The 25,854-nt window shown below is 50.8% G+C and overlaps 1 protein-coding gene across 3 annotated transcripts in view; it reads left to right on the top strand.

Moving 5' to 3' along the window:
* The window catches only part of USP31 (ubiquitin specific peptidase 31), a 30,550-nt gene extending 5,574 nt beyond the window's left edge, over positions 1–24,976 (top strand). The window contains exons 2-18 of one of the 3 annotated variants that reach the window (XR_005563902.1): positions 5,680–5,817; positions 6,288–6,376; positions 7,402–7,494; positions 8,477–8,612; positions 9,118–9,262; positions 10,033–10,216; positions 10,937–11,048; positions 11,276–11,370; positions 11,898–11,975; positions 12,154–12,283; positions 12,949–13,068; positions 13,242–13,467; positions 13,863–14,021; positions 14,673–14,825; positions 15,800–17,864; positions 23,450–23,526; positions 23,974–24,976. Coding sequence is in view for 1 of the 3 variants with exons in the window: in XM_027736143.2 (XP_027591944.1) it covers positions 5,680–5,817; positions 6,288–6,376; positions 7,402–7,494; positions 8,477–8,612; positions 9,118–9,262; positions 10,033–10,216; positions 10,937–11,048; positions 11,276–11,370; positions 11,898–11,975; positions 12,154–12,283; positions 12,949–13,068; positions 13,242–13,467; positions 13,863–14,021; positions 14,673–14,825; positions 15,800–17,340 (3,399 nt within the window). In the remaining 2 variants the exon portion in view is untranslated. Of the gene's footprint in view, positions 1–5,679; positions 5,818–6,287; positions 6,377–7,401; positions 7,495–8,476; positions 8,613–9,117; positions 9,263–10,032; positions 10,217–10,936; positions 11,049–11,275; positions 11,371–11,897; positions 11,976–12,153; positions 12,284–12,948; positions 13,069–13,241; positions 13,468–13,862; positions 14,022–14,672; positions 14,826–15,799; positions 23,195–23,449; positions 23,527–23,970 lie in introns of those variants that run through there. The other 2 variants (XR_005563901.1, XM_027736143.2) reach the window with 2 other exon arrangements.
* The last annotated feature ends 878 nt before the right edge of the window (positions 24,977–25,854 follow it).

Raw genomic sequence — 25,854 nt, 5'->3', positions numbered from 1 at the left:
TTGAATCCCACCGATTGCTCTGCTGGTGTAGCAGGGAAACAAGGCCTTGTTGAACAAAATGGGATTTCTGCTCCTTATAAGGATGAATTCTCCCAGCAGCAGCACCGACTCGTGGTGGTGCCTTCTGGCAGGCAAGAGCTGCACTCCTGCAAAGGGCCTGGGAAGGAGCATGCCTGTTTGGGAATGCAGCACCCACAACCCACCTCTGTGTCCATGTGCACACACGACAGCCCCTGATAGCATCATCTGGATAAACTTCACTCTGTGTTGAAGGAAGGTGGATAATGAGGATTAAGTGAGTCTTCAGCCTGGAAGGGTGAGAGTAGCTGCTGGCAGGAGATTGATGTCAGGCAGGGACCGGTGGGCTGATGCTTGCTGTCCAGGCTTGTTAAATGTGGTGGAGAATCCCTCTGGTGCTGGTGTGCTGCTCCTTGCCCTGCTCCTCTTGGCTTTGCTTTCAGAAGTGTTCCCGTGAGTGGCTGTGCTTCCTCCCCTCTGTGGTGGGCAGAGCCTGGCTGTGCAGGGACACTGGCTGTGCAGGGACACTGGCTGCCCACGGAGCTCCAAGTCCCACGGGGTGCTACCTGCAGAGCCTCGGCACCTCTGGATGCCCATGGAGCAAGGGAGAAGTGTTTTGTCCCGCCCTGGCTGCTGTGACAGACCTGCTGTCATTAAAGCTTCCTTTTCCCTGTCTGATGGCTGTGGTAAGGCTCAGCCCACAGGGGTCTCTTCTGCCCATCCTCAGTGCTGGGGAGGGGTGAGCCCCGAGGCCTAAACTCTGCTACTGTCTGGGTATTGCTCTCCTCAGAAAAGAGCATCTCCAGAGAGGGGAAAGTGCTGTCTGTGTGTGTGAGCAGAGGGAGTAATTTAGGTACACTCTTCATGAGATGTCTGCTGTAGAACTTACCCAAACACAGAAGTGTGGCTGTGGGGTTAAAAAAGAAAAATGATGTGGTTGAGCATAACTCGCTGTTCAATGGGAGATAAAGAATAGCCTTTCTCTCCTGCTCACACGTGTCATTGGGTCAGGTCTCTAACGAGTTGGCTTCATCCGTTCATGTGTAAAATCCTTCCACAGCTGCTTCCTACCAGGGCCACACTGAAAAATAGTGGACTGGCATTTTTCCTCTAATTGTCTTTGTGATCTGGAAAATAATAGCAGCAAAGGAGAGGCCAGTAGTTCAGCTCTGTTTGGATTTATTTATTGCATCTATTTAGAGCAGTAGATGAATGATTATTAAATTTGCAGTGGGCTGATAAAAATGATAATATGTCTTTCTTGTAAATCTGCTTTATGGATGGGTAGGGACTGGTTTGATTGCAAGGTGCCTGCATTAGGGGGAGGTCAGTGAGTGGGATCGATAGGAAATTCTGAATTTTTTTTTCCCCCCTTTTAGCTCTTGGGATGGTGCCACTTCATTCAGGGTGCCTGTGTGCTGGCCCTTACACATCTGGGGGAATGGAGGATCCATCCTCCTCCTGCCAAGCTTGTAAGGGCTGAGCTGAGGAAGGGCTGGAAGTGTTAGGGGTTGGAATATATGGTGTTTTTCATGTGTTTTTAAAGCATTTGCTTCTTAACTCTGTATCTTCAGCCAGTTGCAGATGCTGTTGTGTTACTTCAGGACCAGCAAAATGAGGTGTTGTCTTCTCTTCCACAATAAGCAAAAGAGGAGGGAAAGTTTGGGGTTTTGGCAAGGGCAGGATCTGCTGCCAAGCTGGAAGGGCAGTCTTGGAAAATAAATATGGAGAGGTGCTGGGTGGGCAATGCTCAGTGATGAGGTACTTGCTTGTTTGTCTATTTTATCCATCACATGTTCCCAGAGTTGTTCAGGAATGGCCAGTCTGGCTGGCAAGAGGCTGCTGTTTCCCACCTATGGCACAGGGCCCTATGGACCCCCAACTGCTGTGCAGCCCCTGTCTATTGCCCAGGGCCTTGGGGACCCCCCAATGCTCTCGTGCCCACTGTGAGGGGGCTGGCTGGGTACAGGGAGGCATGTGGGACAGTGTTTGGTGCTGACCCATCAGGTGAGAGGGGCTGTGCTTCAGGAGTCCCTGGTATTTGTCTCCAGTTGTTAAATTGTTAATTTGGGCACCTTTATCTCTCTAGGTTTTAATTGTGTCCCTCAGCACTGACTGTTCCAACTGTGTCCTGTGTCTGGCATTGCATTGCAGCTGCAGCCCCCTGCAGTGGGGCGGGAGGAGGGCACAGCATTCCCGGGGCAGCAGCCACGGAGGTTTAAGCCGTGAGGGACCCACGTGTGGCAGTGTTGGCAGGAAGTGTGAGTGGCGCTGGGAACACACTGCTGTTGCTGAAGTGTTTTTGTAGCAAAGGCTCTTGTGAGGAAATTGCATCTGATACTTTGTAGTGCTTCCTGAATCACTTCCAGCATCTTGTGATGTGTCTCCACAGGCAGCTCTTTATCCTTAGTCCACTCAGGCTGTGAGAGTGTCAAGGAAACCTGAGCAGTTATCATAGAGCTGCGTCCGAGATGAGCAGTGACACAGATAGAGAGCAAGGCACGTGGCTGCTGTGCTCGGGGATGGTGTGGGCTGGCAGCTCTCTGTGGGACAGTGCATCACCAGAGACACACAGCAGGAACAGCCAGGGAGGGTCTGGACTGGAGTGATGTGCTGGTGCCACTGGGAGAGAGGTGATGATAAATACTAGCCTGAATTCACAAGGTCCTTACTTATTATGCTTTTGTACAGAAACCCCCCACACCCCCTTTTTCACTTGAAATACCAGATTCATTTCCTCCCAGCAATGCCAAAGACCCTTTTATCTTCGGTTCTGTGTAGATGGGGACTTGAGCTGCAGTGACAGTGCCTGTTGGCTGAAGCTCACTGGGACAGATGGCACCAGATAAGGCTCCTGGTTCTGGCCAGCGTGAGGGTGTCAGTGCTGCCTGGTCACATCACACCCTGTCGCGTCTTGGTGCGCTGGGACCACACACTGCTGGGGGCACGGTGTGGGGTTCAGCAGCTCTTTCCCTTGGCTCTCTGGTCAACTCACTGAGAAGAGTGAGCTTGGCTTTGCTGTGGCCTGCACTGCTGTTGGAGCCCTCCTTCCTCAGTGGGCCTGCGGAACGTCATTCCCTCAAAATGCTGAGCTGGGCACAGGGGATGGGAAGGACGTGTACAGCTGGTAAAACTCAGGTGTGTTACTGTGGGAGCATGGGTAGCAGTTCTGGAGAGACATAGTGAGATAACCACTTAAGACTGAACTGAAATCTCTGCTTCACACTTCAGTGATTAATTTTCAGTTTGGAACTTGACAAAGTAATTTAAGGGCTAAATTTAATTTTCAGTGTAGTTTTTTTGAACAAAGATAATTTTTGCAAAGGAAATCTCCACATGTATGTCTTAAATTCTTCCCTGCACCATCATCTGGGTGCATTCAGCAAAGCTTTCTGCTGAAGGAGGGCAAGAGGTATCAGGCTGCTACCTGAAGAGGCTTTTTTGGATCCATTTTTTGGATCATATTTTTTTGCTTTATTTCTACCAGTGGATCTTGCTTTGCTTAATGGGAACTAGGAGCAGAGAAGGCTGTTTGGTCTCCATTAATCTTTGAGTGCCTACAGGCTAGTTCAGATTTCTCTCCCCCGTAAACTGGTTTACAGCAGCATCCCAAGCCCAGGTTATGCTGAGCACTGAGCAGGAGTGCTGGGGCCCACACCTGTGTGGCACTGAGGTGAGCATTGGCTGGGGACCACTCCCTTGGTTCAAGCTGTGTGCACATATTTTACGTGGGAGGGTGCTGGTCCCTGCACAGGCAAGGACAGTAAATCTGCTGTCGGAAGGGCTGCACATATGTAATGATAATAAATGAGAGCAGATTATTTCTGTTTTCCATTATTTTGTTGCCTTGAGGCAGGTGGACAGATTATAGAGGATAGAGAGTATATGTTTATCAGTCCTTTCCTGTCTCTCATCACCACTACCCACCCCCCAGTGACCCCATTTTCAGAGGGATAAAGCAAGCAGCCCAACCTCATTTCTCAAATCTGTTGCAAAGTCTGATTAGAGGAGCGGAAGAGCTCTGGTACGGGATGTGTGTGCAGCCTGCCAGGCTCTTGGCTCCACAGCCTTCCTGCCTGTTGCTGTACTGCAGGTTCTGTCTGGCCTCTGCTGGTGCCCCTGTCCCTGTTGGGAACCCTGCTCAGTAAGTCTGAGTCCTGTGGGAGTGCTTTGTCTCTCCGCGGGTGTGCCGATGGGTGAAGGTGCCGCAGTGCTGCCGGGGCACATCCCAGGCAGGATTCTCCTCCCAGGAGCCCGCAGCACAGGGGGACTGGGGAGGAGCTGTGTGACTGATGTGAACTTTGCTTTGAGCCTTGTTCTTGCAGAGAAGCCTGGTGGTGACTTCGGGGACAGTTGCTGGAGTGGGCGTGAGTGGGCTGCCCCATGCCCAGGTGTTTTGGGAGGAGCAGGCTGGCTGCAGCTGATGCCTCCTTGGAGCAGCAGAATGGGCTGGCTTTTCTGTGGCAGCGGTGATTGCTGCTCAGAGAGGAACCCTGGCTCAGCTGCTGGGGTCAGCTACCCCCCGGATGCTGCCCCAGAGGCAATTCCAGCTGAATGCAGGTGCTAGTGCCTGGCTCCCATTCTCCAAAGCCTGTGCCATGTTCCCCAGTGTGCAGTGAGAAGAGCTGGCTGGCCATTTGGGATGCATTGTGGAGGTAAAAGTGGGATCAGAGAACTGGAGCAGAGAAGGTGTTCCTGATGTTGGGGAACAGCTTTCCCTACTAAATCCTGTGTGGGTTCCCGGAGGCTTTTCGAGTAGTAGGAGGAGACACCCTGAGGAAGGGGCACGTGTGGCTCAGCTGGAGGTGTCAGAGCAAACTTCAGCATTATAAAAGGTGTCTCCACAGCTGCAGGACAAGGACAAATCTGCAAAGAGCAGAGTTTGGCTGCTGCTGAGCTTCAAGCCCTTCCCGTTTGTGTCCGAAAAAAACCCAGGTCTGAACAAACCCCTTGGGTGTGTTAGTGTCCTTCTGAGATGGTGTTTCTGGAAATTCAAGAGTAAATTAGATGGTTCCCTGGGCTCTCAGTGTGTATGCTCAGCAGTGCCAGCCTATTGCACCTGTGGCTGAGTCCCCCTGGTTTGGAGTTCACTCGTCCAGCAGCACCTGTCCTGTGCTGTGCTGCTCCAGTGTTGGTCGTTCTGGGACACCTTGGTTCCTTGTGTGCAGGGAAAGCTGCACCTGGCTGGCTGGGATGGCCATAGAAGACGGTATTTAGGATGAGCAAGTTGTGCATAGTGGATCCTTGATATGCAGTGGAGAAAATTCCATGGTGACTGTACTGTTCCAGTGCTTGAGATGGTGCTGATGTGGAATAATTTTGCATGATGATGGTCAGATGTAGAGGCATTTGTGGTTTAGGTGTCCTGATCCTGACTGAGTCCAGCAATTGTAGACCTAGATTAACACAGAGCATCTGCATCAAGGTTTTGGGAAATCTGTGACTTCACCAAAGCTGCAATGAGCGAGGCAGGGTGAGTGGGCACGAGAAGATTAAATTGCTGTTTTGATGCATCTTGAGCAAACAAGATTACACGAGGGGAGCAGTGTCAGACCCTGTGTTGCAGGGGTAGGGGTGATGGAATTGGCCTCGGCTCTGCGTTGGCGCAGACAGGGCCCGATGCTGGTGCTGTCCTGGCACCACTGTCCCTTCTGTCTGCAGAACATCGTGTCCAAGAATGCGATGCAGTACCGTGGGAACGCCCAGCACGATGCCCAGGAGTTCCTCCTTTGGCTCCTCGACAGAGTCCACGAGGATCTGAACAATGTGGTGAATTCCAGCAGCATGCCCCCGCTCAAGGTAAGGGATTCTGCTGGGAGCCAACGTGGGAGAGCAGCTCTAACTTTGCACACAGGCTTTCCTTTTAAAGTGGTTCTCCCCTTTGGCCTCTCAACTCCAATAGCTCAGATGGAACAAAAGCTTGGGTTAAAATACTGTTTGTTTCTGCCCTGGGAATATAACCAGCTGTTCTGCTAATTCCTGGTGAGTTCCCTGACATGTGTGAGTGACCAGAGGCTTTGCAAGAGCTGGGAGGTGTTACCAGGGGGCTGCCGGGCCTCATCAGGTGTGAGCACCCTGGGCTGCCCTGCCTGCCTCACCTTCCTGCATGCCCTCCCCTTGGAGGAGAGCACACTTGGTAGTTAAAAATCTTGTGACATTTTTAGGGTGGTTTTGGGCAAGGAGGGCACAAATTTGACTGGAGTCCTGAAGCACCTGCTTGGTCCCCCCCCCACCTGGGTGTGCCTCGAGAGTTTGTTCCTCTCTTTCAGCCGCCGCTGGAGGATGATGTGCTGCTTGAGGGCCCAGCCTTTCCCATCAGTAGCACTTTTGTGCAGGAACTCTTTCAAGCCCAGTACAGGTATGGTATTTTGTAAATGTGGAGGCAAAATTGCTTGTACTGGCGACCCCAGTATAATTCTAAACTGACACTAGCTCCCAGTACAGCTGTTTCTGAATTCCTGTGAAGGGACTCTGAACTAAGGCGTTGCTCCAGAGGAGAGAGAGAATTTCATTACTTCAGATTTAATATATTCTGTATAAATCTGCAGTATGTACCACTACACCTGCCCCAGTGCATCCGGAGAGCCAGTCAGTACTCAGTGGAGTGAAGCCTCAGGAGAGTCCAATGCTGTGAGGCTCATCCTGGCTATCAGAGGGAGGAGCCCACAGTAGGGTCTGGAGGTGCCTGGGAGTTGCAGATCCCTGGTGTGTGCAGAGTGCCTGTTATCTGGCACTTGGGAATTCTGAGCTGAAGCTGTCACTGTCCCTTTGGGGTTCTCCCATGAGTTTCTCTACTTTCTGGGAAGTGAGCTTTCTAATTTCAGAGCCAATAGAAGAGAACAGCTGAATTGCCGGTGTTCCTGGATGGCTTGCATCTGTGCAGCTGTAAGAATTGTAATTGCTGGGCTTTCTCCCCAGTATTTGCCAAGTTTTCCTTTGCAAAGGAGAAACCTTAAGCCTGGTCGAAGACACAAAGCCAGTGTAAGATGCAGGTTAATTCTGAGTGCAAGAGAATTCTTGTCTGGACTTTTTCCCCTCTGAGTAAGAGCTGTGTGCACCTCAGTGCTGACTGTCACCATCCCTGTCCCATCACTTCACCTCTCTCCAAAGACAAAACCTTCCAGGCCATCCACATTGGAGCTACTGTTTAATTATTAGTTTTGCAGTGATGTTTATTAAAAGCCACATTCAGGGACTGGAGTGAAATCTTTTCCTGGCATGCCCTATAATGAATATTTGAGACTAATTACTTTAAAAGGGTTTAGAAATTAGTAGAAAGGACACCAGATTGATTATGTGAAGACTGTTATTTGGGATTTCATGGTTTATACATTCCTGATGAAGTGAGGTGTAACTCTGCCCTGTTATCCATGTTTGTCCCAGGTCCTCCCTGACGTGTCCTCATTGCCAGAAGCAAAGCAACACCTTTGACCCTTTCCTCTGCATCTCGCTGCCCATCCCTCTGCCCCACACACGGTACGGAACCGTCCTGAACGTAACGTTGGCTGTTTCTCGTGCATGTAATGTTGTTTAATTTGCTACAGCAGGAAGAGAGATGTCAGCAAAATCGCTCTGGTAGATCTCTAAGAAAGATAGATGGGAAGATATGGGGCTTTAATTTTTTGCTTTGCAGGTAAATTGGAAAATTGAGCCTTTTACAGGTTTCAGAAAGGGGAAAAGGATGAAAGACTTTTTGGGGTTTTTTTCAGTCTCACTGATTGCTTCAATTTCAAAGAGTGAAGTTAAAAGCTTTCCTGAAAAATGTTTTGCTTTTTTGAAAGACAGCTGTTGTAAATAAAGAAAAATGCTCCAGGGAGGGGAAAAAAATCCACATAAAAAGTTCAGAATGAAGATAAAGAGATGCACAGAAAAACTACCCATTCTATAAACAAACTCCTTCACCTGGTGTTTTGGATGTAGAAAACTTGTGTTGCTTCCAGAAGCAATGGAACAGAACGATGACAGGACAGATTAAACATTGCTCTGCCACATTTGCCTTGGAAATCCCTGCTTCACCACCGGGTGGAGGCTGAGTGGGCTCTCCAGGGAAGGTGTCTCCCCTTTTGTCTCCCCAGATAGTGCTGCTGGCTGCTGTTGGAGGCAGGATTGAGGGCTGGGAGGCAGCCTGTTCACAGCAGCAGCTAAGTGCCTTAAGGTGCTGCCTCAAACTGTCCCAAGCTGGATCCTTGCCAGAAAACTGATTGCTTTGTCATAGACAGTTTTGGTTTTAACTTTGTGGGGCTTTGTTTGAGGTGTTCCTCTTGTGGGAGCGAGTAACGCCAGGCCATGTACTAAGAAAGGAGTCTGTAAATCAAACACACTTGTCTGGCTGTGGCTGAACACAACTGCAGTGGGAGGTGGATCCAGACAGCCAGGAGGGCCCTGAACCTGGCGGGCAGCCTGGCTGTGCCCAGGTTGGAGGTGCCCAGCCCCAGCAGTGCTCCTGTGCTCTCCGCAGGCCACTCTTCGTCACTGTGGTGTACCAGGGCAAGTGCTCGCACTGCATGCGCATTGGGGTGGCTGTGCCCATCTCTGGGACGGTGGCCAGGCTGAGGGAGGCTGTCTCCTCGGAAACGAAGATACCCACAGAGCAGGTAATGGGCTGGGCTGCTCATCCCTGCAGTGGGAGGGAGTGAGGGGGCTTTTGTCCCTTGTCACATATATAGGAATTGAAATTCGCTGCCTGTGGTTGAATGTGGGAAGCAGGGGAGTGGAAAATATGGATCATGCTTTTCCCTGTGTGTTGGCTGCTTGAAACCCAGTGATATTGGAATAGCCCTCAGTGGAGTGTGCAGACCTGCCTGACCCCCTGGTGATCTGTGCATGCTGGTAGTGAGGGAACCATTGGGCGAGGAATTCCTCTGTAGGAGGAGCTTCAGGAAAGCTGTTGGATCCCACCAAAACTTCCCCATGTGTTGCCTTTCCCCCATCTTCTCTTTTATGGCTGTCCTTTTCCCTGTTCCCTGCAGCTGGCTAGTGCCAGGATGTTTTGAGGAATGCCATCCCTTAGCAGGAAAATCCCAGCTGAGAGATGGGGTGGCTCAGCTGGAGCAGGCGCGGGTGGTTTGATGGGTTCTGACTGGCCTCCACTGCCTGCAGATCGTGCTGACAGAGATGTACTACGACGGGTTCCATCGCTCCTTCTGCGACACCGACGACCTGGACACCATCCATGAGAGCGACTGCATTTTTGCCTTTGAGACCCCAGAGATCTTCAGGCCCGAGGGCATCCTCAGTCAGAGAGGTGAGTCGATAACTCCGCTTAATGCCCACCTCAGGTGACTAATGAGGGAGGCTTGTGTGGGAAAAGAATAAGAGTCCCACAAGCTGTTGATGTTCTGATGTATTGATTTCAGCTCTGACTTTGTCCAGGCTCGTTCCAGAAGATTTAATAGTGTTGTCAACTGGGAGGTTATCAAGCAGTGCTGTACACTCCTTTCTGCCTCTTCTCAGGGCTGATGCTGCAGGCTAGACTGGCTTAATGTGAAAATTCTTGTCAGGCTTAATTTAAAGACCTTCTAGGGACCAGATGAAGCCACTGAAATTGTGTTACTTAAAATCAGATTTCCAGTGATGAATAAACAGTCTCAGGAATGAACAAATACTTTCTCTTTCCAAGCTCAAACCCCTTGGCCTCTCTGCATCTCCCCTCAGTGAAAGGGAATCATGACATCCTGGGAGATGGAGCGTAATCAAAGGCAAATTTTATTCTTGAAAGTAACAAGTAACAAGTTGGATTCCTGGCGCTTTAGTTTTTCTTGCAGGCAGTAAAAGCTGTGAGTGGTTGTACGAACTGCTGTGAAAAATCAGGTAAGGGAGCGTTTGCATATAATGTCCTTCTGTAAAGAAATAGTTACTGTGAAAGGTAATCGCTCTTTGAAGCCTTCATACAAGTGATGAAAATGCTTCTGATTCTCTGCTCCTCTGCACTCTAAGGGAGGTTTCTTGAGGGCGGCATCAGGGCACTAAAGGCAAATGACATAATAAAACATTTCCTTTCTCCTAATTTTTCAGGAATACATGTGAACAATAACCTGAATAACTTGAAATGTGGCACTGAGCACTCCCGAACAATAGCTTACTCTCAAGGAATGGTGAAGTCTGGAAAACTGGAACAGTCCTCTACTAAACCAGCAGCAAATGACAAGATTGTTTTGCTGGTGTGTAACAGAGCGTGCACTGGACAACAGAGCAAAAGGTGACTGGCAGCAGATGTTTGGAGTTACTCTTCTGGCTGCTTCTTAAATTGGCCTGGGTTTTACTCTCCTGTAGTGCAGACAGCAAGTGAAGGAGCAGCAGCTTGCATCCCAGCTCACATCAGGTGCTAAAGAACATGCTGATCAAAAAGCGTTAATGGATGGAGCAAAATATTTCTAATTTTGGTGAACTTCAAATAGTGCAGTGTTAGTGGAAAGTGGCAAATGCAGCCTGGCTGGGAGGACACACCACCCTCTGTAGAGCTGCCTGGCTTGAGAGCAGCACATGTGACCAAACCCTGTGATGGGTGGCAATTTTGAACTGGAGTCAAAATAGGGATGGGGTGAAGTGAGAAACAGCCATGGCAAAGGCATTTGTATCATCTGCAGCCTGGGAACTGCCTCTGCCACTGAAGCTTCACAGGAAGCTCTCCGAGGCAGGTCTCAAAGCTCTGCAGCCTGAAGCAGCCGCTGGGGCACAGAGTGGGGCTGCAGCCCCTCTGAAGGGCCCTCTGTGGGGGCAGCCCTAACTACATTGCCTCAAAGATAGGCCCCTCTCCTCTGGAGACAAATTTCTAAATGCCCTGTTTGGGGGGCTGTGCTGAGCTCCATAGGTGCTGAGAGGAGGGGAGGGGGAGAGTGGCATTGGCAGAGTTTGGGGATCTGATTGCTGAACAGGATAATCTTTTAATTGCTCCCTCAAATGTTGCTTCTTCCCATAGGTTTGGCTTGCCCTTTGTGTTGCATTTGGAAAAAACAATTGCTTGGGATATTCTGCAGAAAGAAATTCTGGAGAAGATGCAGTATTTCCTGCGGCCTGCAGCCTGCTTGCAGGTGAGGCAAATGTCCTCTGTGGTCACCGCAGAGGAGCTGTTGGGTGTGCAGCCTCCATTGCTGCCCCTCACCCACTGTCAGCTCCTTGGCATAGGGATATTTAGACCTTGTACTTTTGCTTTTTCGTGTCAAACACATGTTCTAGGGTCAGCCAGTGCCAAAAGCAGTTTGCACGTGGGCACGTTGGGTTGAAGCCCCTGAGGTGGCCACTGCTTTCTCTGTTGCAGGTTTGCCCGTTCAGCTTGCGAGTGGTCAGTGTCGTGGGCATAACGTACTTGCTACCTCAGGAGGAGCGACCCCTCTGCCACCCAACAGTGGAAAGGTGAGCTGGCCCTCGGGTCTTGGGTCCTTCCCAGGAGTGGAGAGAGGTTTGTCAGCTGGAAACTCGATGTGTAGCTGTGCAGAAAGGGACAGTCCTGGTGTGGGTGTGTGGAATGGACTACAGAGGCCGGAGGAGCAGGGAAACAGTGCAGGAAGCTGTGTCAGAATAGCTCAGTTGTGTGACGTGCCATCTGGAGTCTGTCCTCCTCAGAAATGGAGAACAGAATGAAAATATTACTCCCCCCCATTTTTAATTTTTTTTTGTGCCTGTTATTCTTTAGAAATGTTGGTAGATGCCTGTTCTGTAACAGGTGTACAGTACCTTGCAGAACTCGCTTACTTGGGTGAATGCATTTGCCAGTTTTGCCACGGGTTTTGCTGTGTGAATTCCTTTTACTGCTTTGCAAACTTGAGCTGTGGGAGTGGAGGAAGGATGAAGGGCTCATGGAGGGAAACTATATGCACATAGAAGGTAATTTAGGCTTCAGATGGAAAGATGGTCTGACTCCTGTCTGCTCCTCTCTGCAGGGCATTGAAGTCATGTGGACAGGGGGGAACCGCTCATGTGAAATTAGTGGTAGAATGGGACAAAGAAACTAAAGATTAGTAAGTATAAAGTAAAAAGCCTTTAAGTGTGTTCACGTCACGAGCACTGCTTGCAGCTTGCTTATGTGAATTGTGCACCCTTCGGCAAACAGACCCCTCAAACTCCAGCTGTGCCCAGACCCTGTCTGCAGGGACAGCCTGGGGAGTGGGTGGTAAATGTGGTGTCTCCCTGATGCAGCTTGTTTGTGAATACAGAAGAGGAGTATATTCCAGACTCTGAAAGTGTCCGCCAGCAGAGAGAGCTTCATCATCAACCTCAGATCTGCACTTTATCTCAGTGTTTCCAACTGTACACCAAAGAGGAGCAGGTAGGGACAGACTGTGTAGCACAAGACTACTTACCTGTGCTGCTAACTGAGTTCCTCTCTTACTGCTTCTTTCACAGGTGAGGGAAGAGTTGTTTGACAGCTTTAAAGCTCTGTGGCTGTTGAGTTCTCTGAGCACTGGGCTGTAGAGGGAAGTGCATGTCGCCTTTGTGTCTTTGGAAGGACACTCTGCAGTGTGTAACTGTGCCATTCAGACTAGGAAGGACGAGGATTTCTAGGGAGCAGTGAAGTGTCGGAGATGATATCCAAAGTACACCTTTCTTTCTGTTCTGATTCTTTCTTTGTTGCTGGTTTTCTTGTGAGAATACTCTTTCTCAGGCTGCTAAGCCTGCCTGCTTTTTGCCTTGGTTTTTCCTTCTTCCCCACTTCAAAGGGACCGGTGTTTATAAGGTGCAAACAGTTCCTCTGCCCAGCAGCACTGGCTGAATTCTGTCTCCTGTGCGAGGCACGTGTGTATCTGCTTGTCACTGGTTTGAAAAACGTCATTGGGAACCCTGCTTTTCCAGTGAGCTTGATAAAGGCTGGAGAGGAATGAGGCAGAGGGATCAGTGTCTGCATTGGGCCCTGGGGCAGCAGAGGAACAGTGGTGTGGTGAAAGCTGCCTTGGAATTTGAAAACCAATACCCACTCCTACCTCTTCCTTGTAGCTTGCCCCAGATGACGCATGGCGGTGCCCACACTGCAAGCAGCTGCAGCAGGGTAGCATCACACTGAGCCTCTGGACCTTACCTGATGTTCTCATCATACATCTCAAAAGGTTTAGACAGGTAAGGATGCCTGCAGTGTTGCTGGAGGACTGCTGCAAATCCAGGGATTGACCTGAGTAGACCCCCCCTCTTCAGAAGCAGCTGTTTTGCCCTACACGTTCCTCTCCTGGGTTTTGTTTTCCCAGCTGCGGTGGCCTTGGGCCACTGCAGCTTATGCTGTTCTCTGCACGCAGGAAGGAGACCGAAGGATGAAACTTCAGAACATGGTTAAATTCCCCCTGAGTGGCTTGGACATGACTCCTCATGTTGTGAAACGCAGCCAGAGCAGCTGGAGCCTGCCATCGCACTGGTCACCGTGGAGGAGACCTTATGGCCTTGGGAGGGATCCTGAGGACTATATCTATGACCTGTATGCTGTCTGCAACCACCATGGCACCATGCAAGGGGGACACTATACAGGCAAGTGTCCTGCAATGTTGTCTGTGGTGGAGCCTTTCACAGAGAAACCAGTTCTATTTCTGTATGGAGTCAGAAGCCCTTGTGGCATTCTCGCCTGATGGAGGCAGAATGCCACAAGTAACAGAAGGTGAAGTGAATGGAGCCACCTCAAATGGTGTTGTTCTGTTCTGAGCAGTAATGTTGGACAAAGTCCTGAAATGTGAGATGTTTATTGTGTTCTGGCAGCCTCAGGCTCCCATCTTGCTAGTCAAACTGGAAGATGATGCATGAATAAATCTGTTCCTTTCATTCTCCTCTGAGTCCATCATAGCAAATAAGGTCATGTTAACTATCATACAGCAAACCTGAGAGTAGTAGGAGTGAAGAAAGTCTCACAGTAATATATTATCTCTCAGCATATTGCAAGAACTCTGTTGATGGCCAGTGGTACTGCTTCGATGACAGTGAAGTTCAGCAGCTTTCTGAAAGCGAAGTCTGCAAGCAGACAGCTTACATCCTGTTCTACCAGCGACGCACAGCGATCCCCTCGTGGTCTGCCAACAGCTCGGTGGCAGGTAGGCCCTGCTGGCACTGTCCAGGGGTGGCTGTAAGTTGTCTTCCACAGGTAGTTTGTCTTTCTGAGGAATTTTCCGCCCAGCTCTGCTTAAGCCCCCACTCTGTCCCCCAGAGCCCAGCAAGCCTTGTCCAAGTCTGTGGGTGTGCTTAGGGGCCATGAGAACCTCCCACCTCTTCTGCTAAGGCAGTTGTGGCAGGGAGGCTGTGGAGATGGGGGAACTCCCCTTCGCCCCAACCGTGGCTCTGCTCAGAGCTGCCCTTGTCAAAACCAGGACATCAAAACGTGACTGGCTCCTTCCCTGCGGCAGCGCTGTCGGCCCCAGGGAGGCACCAGTAGCGCACGTGTTGGTGGAATCCAGGGTGAGCTGGGGGCAGGCGCACACTTGGTGACCTGCCTTTGGAAAGGAAGGGATTTTTGTGGTGGTGTGGTGGCAGCTCAAGCACTGCCTGCATGCTGGTATTCACAGCACACTGGGACAAGTTGCAGTTATGCCTTTCTCTTCTGACCATAAATGATCCATAAGAGTAAAGCCCCATTCCCTTGGCGGTGTCTGGATGCTGTGGCCGTGCTGGCCAGCTCCAGGCTCCGGGTGTGTGCCGAAGGCAGAGCAGTGTGGTACGTAGCTGAGTGCCGTGCCCGGTCCTTGCAGGCTCCACGAGCTCGTCGCTGTGCGAGCACTGGGTCAGCCGGCTCCCTGGCAGCAAACAGCCCAGCATCGCCTCGGCCGCCTCCTCGCGCCGCACCTCCCTCGCCTCGCTCTCGGAATCCGTGGAGCTCACTGGGGAACGGAGTGAAGATGATGGTTTGTATCAGTGGAGGGGGGCGGGAAACTGGGCCACAGCAAGATCCCTACTAAAATAGCTGCAAAATCTGTGGTTAAAAGGGACAGTTGCTCCCAGCAGCTGGGGGAGGCAGGTGCTGGGTTGATAGGAGCACGGGTGAGCTTCTCTCTGGTACGAAAGGATGGAGGAGAGCAGGGCAGGAACCTTTCAAAGAAGGCAAATGGTATCAATGAAGCCTCTCAATCAAGAAGTTCTTGTGTTTGTGTTTTCTCTGGGTGTCACTGCAGCACCTCGGCAGGGAGGCTGACACAGTGCTACAGCTTAGCAAAGGCACTAATTGGCCACTGCTGTGCTGCTGGCTGCTGCCAGGGAGTGGGGAAAATTCAAATTCACTTGTTGCGAGTAACTCTTCAATTCCTGGCTTTTCCTGGCTCCTCCACACAGTGCCTTGTAGTTTCTGAGAATGTGGAGCTTCACAGGTCAGCTGGGGCATTTGGAAGCGTGTGGACATGACCCTGCAGCAGCACTGTAACAGCTGTCAGATCTGACCATGGAAGTCACACTTCTAAAATGCTTAGTTATATTTTGAGTTTGTAAATACAAATACATCACTTGATCTAGAGGTAGGAATCCTTCTTTGCCTTTCACATGATGCTCTGGGAAATATTCTTTAATACAGAATCATAATCCTAGCTGGTGAACCCCTTGCCAGTTTCAAGGACTTCCAAGGTGCAAACCCTGAGTTTGATGAGAAGAATCTGGGTTTTCAGTTACAGGCTTCAGAGAGTTACTGTCGGGTGACCGCTGGCAAATAACAATTGTTGGATTTCTTACTCAGCTTTTGTCCAAAAATCTGTGCCTGCAGCAGGCATGGAGAGAGACATAGTGTGGTGTGGGTGGGCTGTCTGGCTCTCATAGGGAAATGTGGATGGGTGGGATAAAGCAGCTGCAGGCTTGGCTTTCACATTAAGACCATTGCTTGCTTTCTCTGCAGGAGGATTTTCAACTCGGCCATTTGTAAGGAGTGTCCAGCGTCAGAGCTTGTCATCCAGATCCTCTGTCACCAGCCCACTGGCAGTGAGTGAAAACGGTGTCAGGCCCTCATGGTCACTCTCTGCAAAACTCCAGTTCCGCTCCAACTCCCCGTCGCGCTTCTCTGGAGATTCCCCAGTGCACACCTCTGCTTCCACACTGGAGAAGATCGGGGAGGCTGCTGATGACAAAGTCTCCACTTCGTGTTTTGGCAGCTTGAGGAATCTCTCCAGTAGCTACTTGGAGCCTTGTGACAGCGGCCGGCGAGAGCACAGGACGGCTCGCAGAGCCCCTTTGGCTGTCATGGAAGGGGCATTCAGGGAAGAGTCTGTTGTAAGGACATCTAGCTCAGACCTTTCAGATGGGTGTGGTAAAAGCTCTGTGCAGCCAGAGAGGAATCACCCTGCTCTGGATCCTTTTGATAACAACAATCAAATCGCCTTTGTTGACCAGAGTGATTCTGTGGACAGCTCCCCGGTGAAGGAGGTGAAAGCCCCTGGTGGGACAGGGCTGGCTGCAGAGAAGGCACGTGACACCCCTAAGAAGGGTCACAGCTCCAAGGGAGCTTCTGAGCCGGACAAAAGTTTGAGGAAGGGAAGGACAGTTTTGTCTACCCAAGAGACCAAAGTCTCTCACTCTTCTCCTCCACTGAAGAGTTCCCAGAAAGTTTCCCGGTCTAGAAGTAAGACAGACTCTTCTAGGGCCAGCGGGCGACATGGGTCTCCTGCTCCTGCTCAGGCTAGGAAAGATCACAGCGTGAAGCCACTGGAGGCATCTGTCCCATCGGCACAACAGAAGCAAAAGTCAGGTTCTTCTCCGTCCTCCACAGCTGCCAAGAAAACCCCATCAGGCTCATTGACTAAGGGCTCTTCCACTGGGAAGAGCCGGACTTCCGACCGCAGCCTCAGCAGGGAGGGCTCCAAGATAAGTCTGGGGTCGGATAAAACAAGCGTTACCAGCAGCTCAAGAACGAGCTCCCCGCGGATCAGCCACTCCAGGAGCGACAGCAGGGCCGTGGACAGCAAGCACGTGCGGAGCTCCTCCATGGCCAACCTGCGGTCTCCAAATGTTGGGGCGCGTTCTGGTTTGAAGAGGGACAGCAAGTCAGAAGAGAAGGGGTTGTCTTTCTTTAAATCAGCCTTAAGGCAGAAGGAGACCCGGAGGTCAGCAGACCTGGGGAAGACAACAATGCTCTCAAAAAAGACAGGGAGTGTCAGTTCCAAGTCAAGCAGTAAAAACGTGCTGGAGGACAAACCAGAGAAAGGTGGTGTCCCACCAGCCTCCCAAACCAATACCAACATTACTGCAAAAGAAAAACTTGTCTCAAAGGATGCCACACCCAACAAACATTCTCTGCTATCCAGTCGCAAGTCCAAGTCTTCCCAGCTAGATCCTGGAGTCCAGTCTCCTCCTTCCAGTGGCAAGCAGTCTGCTGACAAGCCACTGAAAAAATTACCTTCCAGCATGCAGGTGTCTGTACAGCCTTCTCTGGAACCTCAGTGAAATGCTGCAATCCAGGTGTCTTTTCTTCTGCTGAAAAGCTAATTTATTCTGAGCTCTTGGTTTTTTTTGTTCATGTGCCTAATGTATGTTTTGAGGAGAAGTTAACTGCAAGTTGTTAAAGCGCCTTTTGATTCTGCCATCAAACCAAATAGCCACAGGCAGCCAGCACTGGTGCAAGTAGCCTAGCTGGAGTCATTGTTGAACGTGAATGCAGCTGTCCCATAGCACTTGTACAGGAGTCTCTGTTGAAAGTGCAACAACTTTCTACAGATTCGAGGGTTGGAATCTGACCCCTGGTTGTACTGACACTTGTGTGCTTTGTAGAGCTGTGAACTGATATTCCTTTGGTCTTGCTCCGAGTGGGCTGTGTCCACGCTGGTGTATGGCCTTGTTCCGAGCTGTGGAGGATGCGAAGGAATCTGGAGAGACTGCCGCTTCTTTCTGCTCTCAACCCTCTCTCCCTGCTCCCCTCCATTTTCAAGCTTTCTAAAGGGCAATATTTCAACACTAATGTTGTTTCTCAGGTATATACTCAGCCAGTATAGGAGGGACTAGCATTAGTGACGGACGGAAAGGTACCTGTGTGTCCGTGTGTGTGCGTGTCTGTGTAATAGATTTAATTTTTACATTCCAACAGAAGGAAGTTTGTGTTTTTTCCATGAAATGTAATGTGCATTTTTTGTTGCTAGGTTTATGAAGAGTTTTGCTCTGTCCATATCTAAGGCAACCTCTGCCTTGTCCTCTAACTATTTTCTTCTGAAACACTCTACTAAGTGACAGAAGAAATCCCTGGGCAGCAGCTGGTGGCCAGCTTGTACGTGTGGAGGTGCTGTGGAAGCAGTGCCATAGGAGAACTGTGTCCACACGCCTGGATGGCCGTGATACTCTCAGGACCCTCCTGTTTAAACTCCTGGGAAGCATTTCCTAATGTGCTCAGACCCTTATCATAGTGTTGTGATTAAGCCTCCATTATCTCCAGAGGTGATGTTTAGATCAAGTGTGGTCCTGCCCTCTCTGAGCATGCTTTGACAGGCCCCTTTGTAGGGATCGGAAGGGCCATACCCAAACCTCTGGAGCAGTTTTCCTGTTTTCCAGGGTGCTGTATGTTCCTCCCTCTGGCATGCTTGTCCCCTCCCTGCGGGTCTGGCTGCCACGTGTCCCTCAGCAGAATGGTCCCCTTCTTGTTTGGACGACAGCCTCCATCAGGGTCAAAACACTACATCTACTTTGTTTACATGCCCTTCTTACAGAGGAGATTCCTCAAGTTCTGTAAGATTCCTTCTAAGGTGGATTCCTCAAGTTCTTTTGCATACATGTGGTGTAATCTTTTTGTTTTAAATTCCACGGTTTGTATTGATGTGCTGCGTATCGCTCGTGTCAGCAGCAGTCTGTCGTGTGGGTCGCGACGTGCTGGGCAGTGTGCTGGGCAGTGTGCTGGGCAGTGTGCTGGGCAGTGTGCTGGGCAGTGTGCTGGGCACGCCTTGTTCTGAGCCAGGTCTGTTCCTGTCGTGCAGTCCGATGGCAGAGCTTCTCCGGGCGTAGCTTGGGGCCAGGCAGTGTGCTCTGTGCTGTCAGTGTAACAAACTGGCCTGTGCCGCCTCCTCCCTTGCTGAGGTGCTGCTGGCCCTGCAGGCAGCCTTGCCCCCAGGTCTGCTGGGCACCTTGCTGCTCTGTGATCACTTCTCTGCTCACCACACACTTGCAGCGAACCTGGGAGACAAGGGCTTGGGGGTAGCTGGCACCTCAGAGTGTGTGTGAGACTAAGCTGGGGGTGCCACAGAGCTGGGGTCGGTTGTGAGGGTGAGCCCAGCTGCAGTGTCACCCTTGCCATGTCCCAGTGATGTCCCACTGCATCCTGGCAGTGCCTGCAGCCTGCACGTGTAACGCCGTGCCGGGTGCTGTGCCCTGACAGTTCTAACCCCATCGTCACTGTCCCCTCAGTGCATTCCTTCTCCCAGGTGTTTCAGTCTCATTTATTGCAGCAACAAGAAGCAAAGATTGCATTGCTTGCTTCTGAAATGTATGACTTGGATTATTCTTGGATTATTTTCTGTTATATCCAGCAGAGCAGATAAGACTTGCTTCATGTTGTAGTACTTAAATTACTCCCTGAAATGTTGATGTTGAAGTATTTGTTTAAGGTTTTATCTGTATTAAGGTCTTACACTGTCTTGACTCTTCTCTTGTAACAACTCTTGTAGCAAGAATGTAATTCTGGTGGCTTATGCTGACTCGGGTTGGGATTTTTTAGTAGACAAAACTAGTTTCTGTGCTTTTTACCATGGACATTTGTGAAAGGTTATTTTTATCAACTGACATTTTCTTTTCATGCCATTGCTCACTGAAGGAGTTTGAACTGGAAGCTGGTGTGTGGGTTTTGAGGTGGTTTTGCTCCTGTGCTGCATGCCTGGGCTGAAGGGAATTCGAAGCCATGTCCAAACTGGCGTTTTCACTGAATGCCAGTTCAATGTTTGTATCTGGGGCAAGAGAATGGTCCTTGGAGCTCCCATTGGACAGAAGGGGAATGGAGGTCCGGGTGTTCCAGCAGCTGATAAAAGCAGTTGAACCTCTGCAATCCCATGAGATGTAATCATGCTCTCTTTCCCCATAATTCCTGATGGGAATTGCTGCCAACTCCAGCACTATCTGTTCTTTGTATCCTGTCAAACTGGATTTCTCTGTCCCTCTAGAACAGCAGCTCTGGTGCACAGACTCCTTACTCTGCGGTGGAGCACGAGTGGGCAGGAGGGGCTGCACTGTCAGTGCCCTTGTCTCGGAGAGAGTGGGATGCTGCTCCTCTGTGATGGGTTTTCGGCTCAGGAGGGCTTGACTTGCCGTGTCCTCAGGCAAAACAGTTTGACTTACAAGGGTGCACTGGAGTGTTCGTGAGACATAAGGCAGGCACTGGGCAAAATGTGCAAGGTGTGCGCCTGTGGTCCCTGGGAAGCTCAGTCCGTGTTCCATGGTCTTTTTGTAACAGAGCACTTGGGAATGCAGCCACTTTTCACTCTGCACCTCTGCTTGTTGGTGTCACAGATCTTTGGTAGTAAATAAGCTTCCTTGCACGGGAGGGGGTTGAAGGGTGTGGGTCCAGGAAACACTGTTCACTGTGAGCGTCAATCCAAACCTTGTTGCTGTTACAGTCAAGGCTCCATGAGTGATGTAAGGTAAATGTTTCTGAAACTAAATGTAGGTTTTTGCAGGCCCTAATTCAAGGGATTTGGGGAAATGCCACATCAGTCTTCTCTCCTTGCTTTAAACCAGACTTTGCTTGGCCCTTTCAGGTATAGGAATTCTTGTCCATGTGTATCGTTGTCCAGCTGTCAGCATGTGGCATGGTAGCAGGGAACACTCCAGACAGACATCTGCCAAGTCCTAGATGCCAACACCACAACCATGCCTGGCTGGGGTGGTGGGGTCTGGGACACCTGTGCTGAGAACCTGGGAGCAAAGGTGTACAGGGCAGCCTCACACTGGTGGGGAACACATGGAAAGAGGGAGGTTCAGCAGTGTCCCTGCTCCCAAACAGCTGGGTGAGCTCTAAGGCAGAACAGGCTTCCGGGCATCGTGTTTTCAGTCAGTTTTGGGTTGGACTCACCTGTGCCTGTGTGTGTGACTTGTGTTTCACCCCACGTCCCTAGTCTGCCACTTACTCCTGCTCCTGCAATTGGCCCTCTGGGCACAGGAGAGCAGCGCCTTCATTCCAGTGCTCAAGTCCTACTGGAGTCACCTAGAGACTTTTTTTTACCCTTTTTGGGCTGTGTCTTTTGGATAGTGTTTAGTAGTATTCAAGTTACAAGCACATTTTCAATGACGTGTATTAAAGAGGCACCTTTTATTTGTATTAATCACATTTGATAGACAATTTGGTGCCTGCAGTTCTCTGTAACTTGTAAGTGTCTCACTTTGGGTGTATAAATTGTTAACCCTTTCAGACTTATCAAATATGGCTTAATAAAAACAAGATGCTTAGGATAGAAAGCTAGCAGCTTAATTGCACTTCTCCCACTGCAAGTGCCCTCATCCGCTGTCGCTGCAGGGGTTTGCTTTCCGAAGCCAAAACTTGAGCATGACTAACCATTTTTCTTGGTGCCAGGCAGCTTGCATGGCCCTGCTGTCCCTGATGCATGTCCCTACTAACTATGCAAGCCTCTAGCCCAGCCGTGGCTGTGCTCAGCATTGGAGCCGCTCCGTAGGCTCCGGAGCACCGCTTGGAGTCTGTGCCGCTGCCTGGTGGTGCAGCTGCTGCTGGCACACAGGAGCATGTCCCTGGGTTCCTGCTTCCTTTGCACATCTTTGACTCTTTCCTTTGCAGGATTCTGCATTACTGACAAGGCTGGAGCATAGTGTAAGGTCAGAGGGATCGGAGCGGGGAAACAAGAACAACTGATTTCTGTTTTGTGTTGTTTTTTCTTTTCTTAGCAGAGCAGTCCCAGTCAGGGTTCTGTGTGTAGCCTGCCATTCCATGGGATGTAGGCACGCTCAGTGCTGTCAGGGGGGGCAGGCAGCTGTGCTGTCGGGGGGGGCAGGCAGCTGTGAGGGCACTCACAGAGCTGCTGTCGAGTGTCCGTGCGAGGGGAGCGGCTCCCAGTTGTTGGTACTGCTCTCTGGGCTCTGCCTGCCTTCCCAGGAGAGCCCCAGCTGCCCATGGGGGTGACTAGGCTTCCCTTTGTGCTCCAGAACCCTGTGGTGGTGGTTTTGAGCCATGTCCTGTTGGACGGCGGGTCCCACCGGGGTGGCTGCACTGTGTGGCTGGGGCAGCCCTTGAGGGCTTCTTGGTCCTTGGCCCCATGGGCCTGGTGCCCTCCCCTCGGTCAGCCAGCACAGAGGGGATTTGGAAATGACATTCCAAATAATTGTACTGTTGGTTTGGTTGATTTTTTGGTTTTTTTGTGGTTTTTTTGTATCTTTGTCATTTGCATACTAATCCAAAAGAATTTGGCAGTATCTGATGTTACTTGTGGAGGGAACTGAAATTTAGTTTTAATCTGTGGTGAGATGAAAGTCCTACATGTTTTTCTCAACAAAAGCACCATAAAGCAGTTAGGAGCTTTATTTTGTAAAAGAAAAGCACCTGAAGACTTGTACAATGTCTGTTAGGTCTAAAGGCTTAGGGACTCTTCTATTTTTATAAAGGTGATAGCACTCAATTTATCTGCAAATAAGACACAGATTAAAACTAAGTGTAACTGGCTCACTCGGCCCTACAGCACATGCACACTGGCCTCAGGCTCGTGTGGCATTTGTGAGTGCAATAAACCAAACCCCTTTGGAGGTGCTCTATTGCCTTGGGTAGGGTGACACAAGGGAATCCAGGCCACAAGTGGTTCCATTATTGTCCTGTGGCCTTCCAGGTATGAATTTGTACAGATCTCACCACCTGTGCCTCACCATTGGTTAAAATTGAATTTTAAGTCCTGTTGCAAATGCAGTTTCTCATCTGGACACAGTGTCAGATTTTACACTGGAATATCTACAGTTCTCAAACTGCATGTCACATCACTGTACCTGGTACAGGGACGTGGGGTTTGCCCACACCTTTGATATTCTCCTCTGTATTTTAATGTTTTTGACCTGTACAGTAATTGGAAAGCAGGCTGTCTTTACTTGGGGTTGAACATTGTACCATAAATTTTAAATTATTTGAGGACAAGTGCATGAGACTGTGTCAATGCCTTTTATTATTTATTTGTATGTTTTATTATTCAAGGTGTATGCACTTTTAATATGCAGAATTTATATTTTTATGTTAAAAATCGTTTTCTTTCAGAAAGAAGAGTTTGAATATGAGGAATTGGAATTAAGTGCAAAAAGGGGAATATGTAATAAAATACAATAAATTTATTACTAGGCATCCTGCCTGAGTGAGCGTTTTTCCAGGCTGCAGGCTCCAGCCTTGCCGTGTTCCTGCTCGTGGGATGCTCTTCCCTGCCTTGCTCCGGGCATGGGATGGGGGCACAGGCTTGGAAACCTTCCCCCTGTGCCCTGATCAGGGCTCCTTTGGGGAAACCCAGAGGCCTGGTTCTGGGCACAGACCTGTGTGCTGGGGCAGGAGAGACACGGGCTCCTCCCTTCCCCCACGTTGTCCCTGATGCTTCTCTCTCCACAGACCATCAGCCCAGGCCCTGCGGCGCTCGGCCACGGTCCCAGAGCGGGTGCGGGACCTGCACCAGGGCCTTTGTGCTGGTGAGTTTGGTCCAGGAGCCCTGTGGGCAGGGGGATGTGATCTGGCTCCTCTTTGGGGTTTGGGGGTTCACACCTGCCCAGGCAGTATCTGCCCTGTCGTGCCTCATGTCTGGGCTCAGCCCCCCGCATGAAAGGGCTTGGGGGGCCTCCCACCACTGGACCAGTCCCCTGCCACCCCCCGCCCCATCCCTGCTTGCTGCCCACCAGCTCCTGCCACCCACAGCAGCGAGACCAAGCTTCCAGGCAGAAGGGACCTTATGGACCCAAGCCCTGCAGCATTTGGGGCCAGAAGACCCCCAGCCAGACCCGCACACCTCCAGGAGCCCCTCAGACTGCCCCTGCCCACAACGTGGCCAAAGGCCTGTTCCCTTCTTGCTGTCAGCAGACTCTGGAGGCTTGAAGCTCCTCCAGGTCTGTGCTAATTAAACTCTGTTTTTCCTTCAGCAGGGTGTGCAGTGGTGGCTCTGGACCCAGGGGAGAGTGTGGCTGCCAGATGGGAATATGTGAATGGGCTGCTCCTGCCACCCGCCCAGCGAGGATGAGGATGGAGCAAGGCAGGAGGAGGATGGGCTGCTGCTCCCAGCTGCTGAAGGGGAAACCTCTGTCCCTGGTGTGTCATCTGTAGGTGACCCCCTGGGCTAGGAGAGCTGCTCCAGCTGCCGTGGCTGCAGGCACCATGCCCGTGGCTGCTGGGCTGCCCAGTCTCAGGTCAAAGGGGGTGCAAAATGCTTTAGTGGTCCAGCGTGTCCCCTCTGCTGAAGAACAGGGAAGAATGGAAGACAATGTGGTTGGAGCTCTCCGAGGGCATTTCCATTGCAGACTGTGATCCTCCTGCTCCATCGAGCCCTCGGATTGGTGCAGCAGGGGCTGGGTCAAGCTTCACAAACTCACCTTGCAACACAGTTTTTGATTCACAAGGCTTTTTCCTCTTCTCCTCCCTCCTCCATGCATGTTTTTGCATGGAGGGGACTGTTGGCGCAGGTCAGCAGCATTGTTGGTGCATGCCCCGTGCTCCTTCAGTGCTCACCGAGGGGGGAGTTGCCCATGAATCCCCCTTGGTCCCCAAATCTCCAAATGGGCCATCCTGATCTCCCATTGCCCGGCTTTGGTTACAGAAATGCTGATGGTGTGTTTGCCAACAGCTGTGCTGCATCACCCGTTCCCCCCACAGGTCCCTGGGCCTCTGGGGACACATGGCCCCCGTCAGCTCCCGCCATGCAGCTTTGGTCTGTGTTTCTATCCATCCTGCTGGGAAAGGCAAGCCAGAGCCAAGCCCCTGGGTGCTGAGCTGAGGAGCTGGTGGCTGTGCTGGGCAGTCACGCACATACCACGTACCAGAGGCATTGCTTCACTTCTTGTGTAGAAATGGGGATGGCAGATGTCGTATTAAATCATGGGGTCATCACTTATTTATAGGTGATTACATTAAAGAGAGATTAATATAGCCAAAGGCTTCGCAGAATTAATGTACTTGTGTTTATTATATTTGCCAACATTTCTCCAATCCAGCTGGGTTTTTCTGGCTGTGGGATTTAACAGAGAGCCTGCTGCTGTTCCCCAGCCTTGCTGGGAGGGAGCAAGAGGCCCATGGAAAACATGTGAGAACTTTGGTCTCCGAGAGATTAATTTTATTGCCTCCCTCTTTCCGAGGGTCTGTGGCAGGTGCTTGGTGCACAGTGAGGACAGAGCAGGGCAGGACTCAGTGGGGGTAAAGCTGTGTCTGGAGGGGAGCCCAGGGCTGGGGCTCCCAGATGTCATAATCCCACAGCATGGGATTATGCTGTGCTAAATTGGGATTAGATTACTGCAGATCTGGGCACAGATTTCTGACACCCTGGGGGAGATGGAGGTGTCCCTGGGCACCACTGGTGGGGGCGTGCCAGGCGTTCCCTTGGCCCCTGTGCCCCAGAGCCTGGTCTGGGGCTGGCAGCACCCGTACACCCTTACATAGGCTGTTGGTTGCCTGCTGCCAGGTCAGGGGGCATCAGTGGAGACCCTCTGCCAATGGATGAACCAGAAGAGCCAAGTACACCCCAGGTTTGGCTGGAGGAGCAGAACCATGTGGGAATGGTCACTGGTTGTGCCAAGCAAGGCCAAGGGTGCAGTGGAGGGAGGTGGGAGTCACTGCAGCTGCCTGGATATTTATTAACAACTGCCTCTGAGAGCCAGAACAAAACCCAATCTTTGGGAGACCATCAATAAATTGTAACACATTAGGCACTGTCACCCCTACCCCTGGACTCTTAAATTTTGCTCTAATTGGAGTATTGCTTTTCCTTCCTCAGCACTTTTTCCCCTCGGCTGGGTATCGATCCTGGCTCTGTGGGG

The sequence above is a fragment of the Pipra filicauda genome, unplaced genomic scaffold (genome assembly GCF_003945595.2).
Source record: "Pipra filicauda isolate LSUMZ 115617 unplaced genomic scaffold, ASM394559v2 scaffold266_size1643727_pilon, whole genome shotgun sequence".
NCBI lineage: Eukaryota > Metazoa > Chordata > Aves > Passeriformes > Pipridae > Pipra > Pipra filicauda.
The sequence above is the reverse complement of the archived record's forward strand: the minus strand, read 5'-3'. Positions and strand labels throughout refer to the sequence as shown.